This window comes from Cebus imitator, unplaced genomic scaffold (genome assembly GCF_001604975.1).
Source record: "Cebus imitator isolate Cc_AM_T3 unplaced genomic scaffold, Cebus_imitator-1.0 Scaffold8, whole genome shotgun sequence".
Taxonomy (NCBI): Eukaryota; Metazoa; Chordata; class Mammalia; order Primates; family Cebidae; genus Cebus; species Cebus imitator.
In genome coordinates, this window is record NW_016107323.1 from 1,497,772 (window position 1) to 1,506,081 (window position 8,310).

General features: G+C 50.1%; 1 protein-coding gene and 1 long non-coding RNA gene across 3 annotated transcripts in view; one reads left to right on the forward strand and one right to left on the reverse strand.

The window, feature by feature from the left end:
- Positions 1-3,285: 3,285 nt before the first annotated feature.
- CHST11 (carbohydrate sulfotransferase 11) overlaps positions 3,286-8,310 on the forward strand; it is a 314,882-nt gene continuing 309,857 nt past the window's right edge. The window contains exon 1 of one of the 2 annotated variants that reach the window (XM_017540511.2): positions 3,286-3,835. In XM_017540511.2, the coding sequence (XP_017396000.1) occupies positions 3,733-3,835 (103 nt within the window). In that variant the 5' untranslated portion in view covers positions 3,286-3,732. Of the gene's footprint in view, positions 3,851-8,310 lie in introns of both variants that reach the window. The other variant, XM_017540504.2, reaches the window with a different exon arrangement.
- The window catches only part of LOC119473034, a 9,101-nt gene continuing 4,923 nt past the window's right edge, over positions 4,133-8,310 (reverse strand). The window contains exon 2 of the long non-coding RNA XR_005202204.1: positions 4,133-6,728. This is a non-coding gene — a long non-coding RNA (uncharacterized LOC119473034). The remainder of the gene's footprint in view (positions 6,729-8,310) is intronic.

Consider the following 8,310-nt stretch of genomic DNA (forward strand, 5'->3'; position numbering starts at 1 on the left):
AAAAGAGAATAACGAGGGATAGTCCTTTAATCTTTTCTCTCCACCTTTCTTTATTTTCTTCCCAGGCAATTCTTTTCTTCCATTATTTTCTTCTCCGTTCTTTTCTTCCCCCAACTCTTTCTCCTCTCCTTCCCTTCCCTCTCTCTCCTCCCTTCCCCTCCTTTTCTCCCTCTCTTTCTCTCTCCCTTTTTCAATGCCTTTCTCTCTTGCTGTCTTCTTACCCCACCTTGTTCGGAAAGGCCTGCAGAGCAGAGGCTGCTCTCAGAGTCATGTCATGAGTAACCCACTTGTGTTATTTGCGGTTTACCTACCTGTAGAAAATTCGTACCCTAAGATCTCCACATACTGTGGGCAACCGGTTTATAATTCAACTCCACAAATATTTACTGTGCTCTGGTTAACTGAGTGTCCTTTGTGCTGGAGGTGCCAGAGAGATGCAAATGGCAGTGGCAGTCTTCTGAGGAGCCAGTCTGGGGCCCCTGGCTGATGCTGGCAGAAGACACATCCCTCTCTCCCCTCAAGGATGCTAAAGAGCTCTCTGTCTACTAGTACCCTTGGCCCACTTTTTTCTCCAACAAGGTGCAGAAAAGGGCATCATTGCCAGGTTTGCAAGATCTTAACAAGACAGTATATTGTAGGTGTAATCTACAGGAATGGGGAGGAGCTCAGCTTGTGTGGATTGGAAGGGCCGCATAAACATCTGTCAGTCCATTGCCAATGGCACCCACAAGCCCGAATTCTGACTTTGCACTGATTTCTTCCCCGGCTACAAATTCTACAAGATCATCGACATAAATAAGACTTTCTCCTCAACCTGTTTTTCAGGGCCATGCCAGGCTTTAAAATGGACAGGCCCCAGTTTCATTTGCATGTTGTTGAATTTGGAGAGTCAGTCGATCGAGCCAGGTCTCACAGTCAGCACAGTGCCAAACTGCAGAATCTTTCAGGGTGAAATGGAATTTAGAAAGATGAAGGAGAAAGGATTGAAGAGTGATCTGTTCCTCTTTCAAAGTTCAAAGCATAAAATCTCCTCAGACTTATCAGTGAATACTGTCCTTTATTTGGCTAATATTTATTATATAGCATAAGATGTAACAAAATTTTCTTAGGCTAGGAATGGAAATAAAGTGATGATTCTAACTGTAGTTGGGCAGTTTAGAGTGTGATGAAGGAGAAAAGAGAAATTTTCCATCACCCCCCAATGTGCACAGAACCACGGAATCACAGACCATTACCACTGCCCATTGTCATCGATTTTAGAGGTGATCTAATTTACCTTCCTAGTCCAAGTAGGCATCACCTCTCTGCCTCTGACTTATTTGTACCTACTATGTGCCAGTCATTGTGCTGGGCATTAGAGAGAGACAGAGATGAAGACAACTTGGATCTCCAGGAAGGAGTTCAGCCTAGTGGGTACCGTGGCCCAAAAGAGGTTTGGACCTAAGGTAGCTTATGTGTCACAGCCTTAATCCTCACTGTGTGTTTGGGCAGGCTGCTGATTGTGTAAATGCAAGAACGGATGCTGGGCATGGTTCACCATCCTTCCTCACCATGTGGGCCAACTCCATGACCTCCATGACCCACAGGGAATTAGACTTCTGACCTCTCCCTTGACCCTGTGACTTCCTAAACTGCCTTGTGCATGTCCAGGCTTTGGGACAGGTAACAGTGAAGTCTCTGCCCAATGAGGTGAGCGGTCACTTGGGTGACCTGGGAGTAAATCCCTTCCCCTCTCTGGATCTGTTAAATGAGAGACTGACATTTTAGGCAAAGGCTTTGTGCAAATGTCCACCTAAGCCATGCTCCCTGCAAGGAATCCCGTCTTAATGATGGTGGAGAGGCGGGGAGGGTATAGTGCAACTCCCATTCCTGATCTCCTATCACCAGATTAGAAGAATCACTGGAGAACGACTCTGTCTGAAGCTTGTTCAGCCCGGCTTCCTTGAGCAAGCAACTCATTCACAGGTGAGTCCAAATTAATACAGTACACAGCAGCTACATAAATATTGTGCTGTAATTGATTGTCTTCTGTAATCAAAGGCAAGGCTGCTGAGTTCGTTACTTTCCATGTAACTGCTGGAGGAGAACTCTAGGGAAAGGGAGTTGAGGTTGCCCAGGTGATTTTTGTTGCTCGGGTCTAGCTGCAAGTTGTGTCTCCGTCTATCGAGGGGAGGATAAGGCCCATTACATTCAGATTCAATAAGAATTTATCAAACGCCTATTTTGTGAGAGGCATTGAAAGACACGGTATCTTATTTCATTATTTAGTATTAGTAATGACTTGATAAGGCACACATGTTAGTCTTTACAATCACATTTTTTTTTCCTAGCGTAAAAGTGCTCCCTACCCTATTGCCTGTGTCCACTTTATTGATTGCAAAACAGCTTAAATGCATGGATTGGAAATTTGAAGTCACTTTACATACAAGAAAACAACACTATCTTTCCATGTACCTGCCAGTGCTAAGGCTGGCTTCGCTTTTCCAGTGGTTTCTTGGACTTGAGTGAGGTGGCTTCGCTTTTCTCAACCCCTCCCAGCTAAGACTGCTGTGCATTTTCAGTAATTCCGAGGATGCTCTACCCTTTAGGAAAGCAGAGTTTTGCAATCCACAAATCCCTTTTACCTTGAGGGATGGTGGTGATGGTGGGTGTCAAAGACTCTGTCTGCATAAGTCCCCGGAAAAGCTCAGCTGTCGCTGGACCCGAGGGTTCTGCAGTTTCCCTAACCTTGACTTTAAGTCAGCCCTCTTTAACCCCGACTCCCAAGCTGGGCTGTCTTCGAAAGAAAAACGAAACCACCCAGTTCTGAGCGTCGGAAAACGGGCACTCGCTCCCTGGGGGCTTGGGGCAACTTCCCCGCTACATCGCCCAGGGATTTTAAATAATCGTGAGCCACCAGAAACCCCCTAACCCTTAACTCTCCCCTCCAAGACCCAGCCCGCTCCCTGCCACTTTCCTCTCCAAACGCTAGTTGGGGTGGGTGGCAGCACCGAGGCGATTTTCTTCGTCTTTTTTTCCTCCGGGTTTTGTCATGGAAACGCTGACACAACCTCCAGAAGGCGGCCGAGCCTGGCCCGGGACCGAGGGCTTTTGGGACCCTGCGGGAGCGCAGCGCGCACTCCGCACTCCCCGGGCAACAGCTGGACGCGACCATATCCCGGGTAGGGGCGGGGGGAGCGCGATGCTCCGCCCCGGCGCTAGGGCCCCTCCCTCCTCCCGGCTCTCCGCAGGCGCCCTCCCCTTGCTGGGGGCCGCGAGTTGCTTTTGGTAAAACCCAGCCCCGGAATATATAGATCATAGGAGCGCAATGAAGTAGCCTTTGGAGAGGAGGGAGGGGGCCTGTCCGACAGCCACAGCGGCCAGCGCAGCGGCAGCGGCGGCGGCGGCGGCACCACCATCTCCGCTCGCACCCCAGCCGCCCGGCCCGCGACGAGGCAGCGGCGGCCGCCGGCGGGAGCGGAGGAGGCGGCGGAGCGGCGAGAAGGAGGAGCAGGAGCGCGCAGCCGGCGGCTCCACGCATCTCAGCACTTCCAGACCAACTCCGGCACCTTCCACACCCCTACCCGGGCTGGGGGCTCCGAGAGCCGCCGCAAAGCGAGCCCGATCCTCCCTCCGAGCCTTGCTCAGCTCTGCCCCGCGCCTCCCGGGCTCCGGTCCGCGCGGCGGGGTCCCTACTCCTGCGCCCCGGGCGCGCCTCCCGGACTCCCCGGTCCCTGAAGCCAGGACAAAGCCATGAAGCCAGCGCTGCTGGAAGTGATGAGGATGAACAGAATCTGCCGTATGGTGCTGGCCACTTGCTTGGGATCCTTTATCCTGGTCATCTTCTATTTCCAAAGTATGTTGCACCCAGGTAGGGGGCGCGTTAGCGTGGTTTTGTTGGATATTTTCTTCTCTCTCGCGCTCTCGCTCGCTCGCTCCGCCTGGTTTCTGCCTCTTCCTACCTTTCCTCTCCGCCTTCGGCCTCTTCGGGGCTCTTGGCTGCCCGGGTGTACCCGGGTCGCCCTATCGGGATGGGGAGGAGGGAAGGTGTGCTTCCCCCATTCTTGCTCCCGGCTCCGGGCTGGAGGATGGGACTAGGAGGGGCAGTAGTTTATTTTTTTATTTTTTTCCCTCTTCTTCTTCTTCTTTTTCTTTGTGTCCCTTGTCTGTCTGTCTGCGATGTAGCAGGGAAAGGGAGAGGTGTGGGAAGCAGCCAGGGGTGAGGGGCTGGTTTGAGGAGAACGAAACTCTCCGGTGCTGCCGGGGTCTGAGAATGAGAGTTTACCCGGAGCCGGCTGCTCTGCGCTCGGCGAGCCGCCTCTTCCTGGTCGCGGGGCCGGGGGCGAAGGGTACACGCCCTGGCAAGGGTGCGAGTCCATGCAGCAGGCTGGGGAGCCCGGGACTGGGGTCCCACGTGTCCCGGGCCCTGCGCAGAGCTGAGCAGGTGTGGAGAGAGGTCGGGTGCCCGGCACTGCCCCTCCATCACGCGCTGGCCGTTTGCCCCCGGGGTCTGGCTCCGCAGTGACCTTGCAGCTGGTGCCCCGGGGCCTACTCCAGCCCCTCACCCGTGAGCTGGGAACTGAGATCCTGGGTCACGCCTTGACCACTGCAGTTTTGGAGGAAACTTTGACCAGGTCCTGGGCTGACCGTCCGTGTGCATCCCCCTACTTCTGGGATCCGAGCAACGAGAATCCCCCGGGCTGCGTGGGAATGAACTCCCTTCCTCCGGTCCCCTGTGGCTCAGGCAAAGTTCCACGTCCGAAATCTGGACTGGGGGAGGGACGAGGCTCGCAGCTTCCGAGGGGCGCGAGAAAAAGTTTGGGACCTGGGGAGGGAGGGGCGCCCTCGAGCGCGGCCGCCGGGGGTGAGCAGCTCGGCTGCGAAACCCAACAGGTAGAACCTTCTGAGAAGCCTTCCGGGGTAACTAGGTCTCTCCGCCAAGCCTAGGCTCCCCTGCTCCGGTTTCCCCTCCCTTAACAGCCCCCTGCCGGGCCACGTTGGCTCAGAAATCCTTTTTCTACGCCTCCGAGTTGCCTTTCTCAGTGTAGTCACAGCAATAATTTGCTTTTCTAATTGCAAGGAGGAGGAAGGTGGAAACACATTTCCTTCCTGGGAAGTGGGGTTGGTGTTTTTCGTTTATGCCTCTCGCCTTCCCCTTTCACTGTGTAACACTAAGCAGACGCAGTCCCGAATTCATCAAACCTGCGTCTGGGTCGGTGGCAGAGGAATAAAGCCGTTCTTTCCATCAAACGGGCAGGGCTGCAGGCTGCAGATTCCTTGACAGCGCAGGGACAGACGGCCCCCTTGCCCCACTCGGCCTGGAGCAGTTGTTAAGGCAGCCACACTGCCAAGGGTATCGTCCGACTCCACCACATGTAACCTCAGGACGTCCGAGCCAGCCCCGTTAAAGATGGCTTTTGTTTGCAGCCGGGTATTTTTAGTTTAATGTCAGCAAACTACAGCGGTGTTTGTCTCCTCACCCAAACCTGCGGTTGTGAAACTTCTAAGGGAATTTAAAAATGGACCTGGCTTGCATTGCAGCAGGCGGGCTTTGGTTGCAGTGGGCAGGACGAGACAGACAGGGGTATCTCAGAGTGCCAAGCTCCTGGGGCCACCAGAGACCAGGCCAGGCTCATTCCAGAGTGCCAGGGGATGGGTGGTGTGCAGATACACTGGGGTTCAGACAATTTAAACAAGGGGCCGGGTGATTTGGTCTAAACTGTAGAGATTTGTTCAAGTCTCTTAAAGTTTTGTTGGAATCGTGAATGCCAGTAATACTCTGTACAAATGTGCAGAACACGGATGAGTGTCAGCCTTACAGCAGGAATGTGCTTGAGCTTCTGCGTACCTGTTAATTGCCCAGGGAAATAGAATTGTCATGGAATCTTTGTGAGAATTGGGAAATAACTTTCTAGTCAAAGATACTAGGAAGAAATTTCCAACTTGTAATTGGCACTTTATGAAAATTTCCAGCTCTTGTTAGAGTCTTAAATTGACTTGAAAGTGACATCATATCTTTTCAGTCCAGCCTTTTGGAAGAGGCAGAGAACCTTTTCTAAGCTTGTGCTGATAAAGATCCTCTGTCGATGATCCTGTCCCATCTTTTATGTCCCCTTCTGGTCCTGTTTTCTCCCTTTGGTTATTATTTGGATCTCTATAAATATACTTTTCTGATATTTCCCCCGAGTCCATAGCAAATACTACTTTCAAAATATTCTGTTGAATGTAGAATTGCAGATAGTTCAATTGAAAGACCTTCCTTATTTCAGTTTACTTATAGTTCCACAAAAACTCAGTGTCAACAGTTTATTATTACATGGGGCATAAAAATATACTTTGAAATCCACTTTAAACATTTTCTTTTTTGGGGGTTCATTTTATTAAGCTATACTGTTGATGACCACTGACATGGAATCTTTTTCATGCTGGTTTGAATTTCTTTAAAAGTTAAAGATCCTTGCTTCTCTGAAGTATCTTGGGGTAATGAAGGCTGATCCTTTAGCCTGGCTTTGCAGTTTTTGTCTCTCTAGATCACACTGGAAGAGGCAGAAGGGACCACAACGTGGCACAGATTGTGCAGCTAAAAATTTGGAGGCCTTTGGCAGGGGTTCCAGATACCTACATGAGAAATAGAAAAACAGTATTGCAAAAGTGATGGGCTCCAGGCTTCGTTGGTGACTGGAAGGTGTGAGAAGAGGAGGAGAGAAAGGAAGGTGGGGCACGGTGGCTCATACCTGGAATCCCAGCATCTTGGAAGGCCAAGGTGGGCAGATCACTTGAGCTCAGGAGTTTGAGACCAGCCTCACCAACATGACGAAACCACGTCTGTACTAAAAATACAAAAATTAGCTGGGTGTGGTGACACACGCCTGTAATCCCAGGTACTCCAGAGCCTGAGGCATGAGAATAGTGGATGAACCTGGGAGGCAGAGGTTACAGTGAGCTAAGATGGCACCACTGTACTCCAGCCTGGGCGACAAAGTGAAACTGTGTCTAAAAAATAAATAAATAAATAAAAAACTGAAACAAAAAGGAGACAGCTGGCAAGGCCGGCTGCCCCTCTCTCCGATTCTAATCTGGGGCCCATTTTCTTTTCTAATTCATATAATTGATTAATTTGTACATTTGAGTGATTGGTCATCAGTTGCACAAGGGTTTAGCAGAAGTGGGCCTTGTCAGTAGGATAGTTACCTTTACAGGTTTTTGATACTCTGAGTTAATAGTCTTCCTTAAGAATATTTTACAGGGCAAGGACCAGGTTTTAGACTACATTTTAGTGCCAGTGTTTTTTGCACAGGGTCTGACAACGGTGGATTCTCAATAAAATATTTGCTGGGTGAATACATGAAGTGGTTAAACTCCAGAAGTAGACCCACTTATCTGGTTTTCAGGAAGGTCACTTCAAGCTTTACCAAGAATGTCTGGTCAATAACTCTGGCTTTGTCCGGTGGGGACACTTCCTGCCTTCCTGAACTCTGGCATGGACCTGGTTTAAACTCATCAGGCGCCAGACAGGAGCTTTCACTGTGGCCTAAATATGCATCCCATGAGGTGTAGGCAGTTGAGGCATTGCTCTGTGTCCTGGATTCTGGAGAAGGTTGGCCTTGTTTAGCCACTAAGGAAATCCATCCATAGAACAGATAATCTTCTATGGCTGTGAACTACTCCAAAAGTCAGGGAGAATGGAACCACAAACGTGCGGTTTCTATACGGGTGTGAGTTCACCAATGAATGCTTCCTATGAAAGTTCATCTGCTTACATTAAAATGTCTTGCATACCTGCCCCAGACGGCTGGGCTTTGATGGAGCCATATCATGCAAAGCAAAGCTGAGAGGCCTGTGGGCTGCATTTGTGCAGAGTACGTAAAGGCAGCTCCTCTGAACCTTCCTTTTGTGTTACTCCATAGGATTGCGGTTTTTGTTTGAAAGCTACCGTTCATAGAAAGAAGCCATCAGAGGAGAAAGCCTTTTCTGTCCCGTTCACTTCCTCTGTATTATTTTTATTTTTGTGAAACCTTTGTTTTCACTGTCACCTGGGATTTCTTTGCCTTGGTCGAATGTATTGAAAGATTATATCCTTTATTGAAAGATGTCTCAGTTTACCCCCTTAGTGTTTCACTTGATCAGGTTGAATCTAAAATGCATTTTGTTTTATAATTTTAAACTAATTATAAACATAATATGTGCTCATTTTAGAAAATTTAGGAGGTGGTGGGGTGCGATGGCTCACACCTGTAGTCCCAGCACTTTGGGAGGCCAAGGTGGGTGGATCACCTGAGGTCAAGAATTTGAGACCAGCCTGACCAACATGGTGAGACACTGTCTCTACTA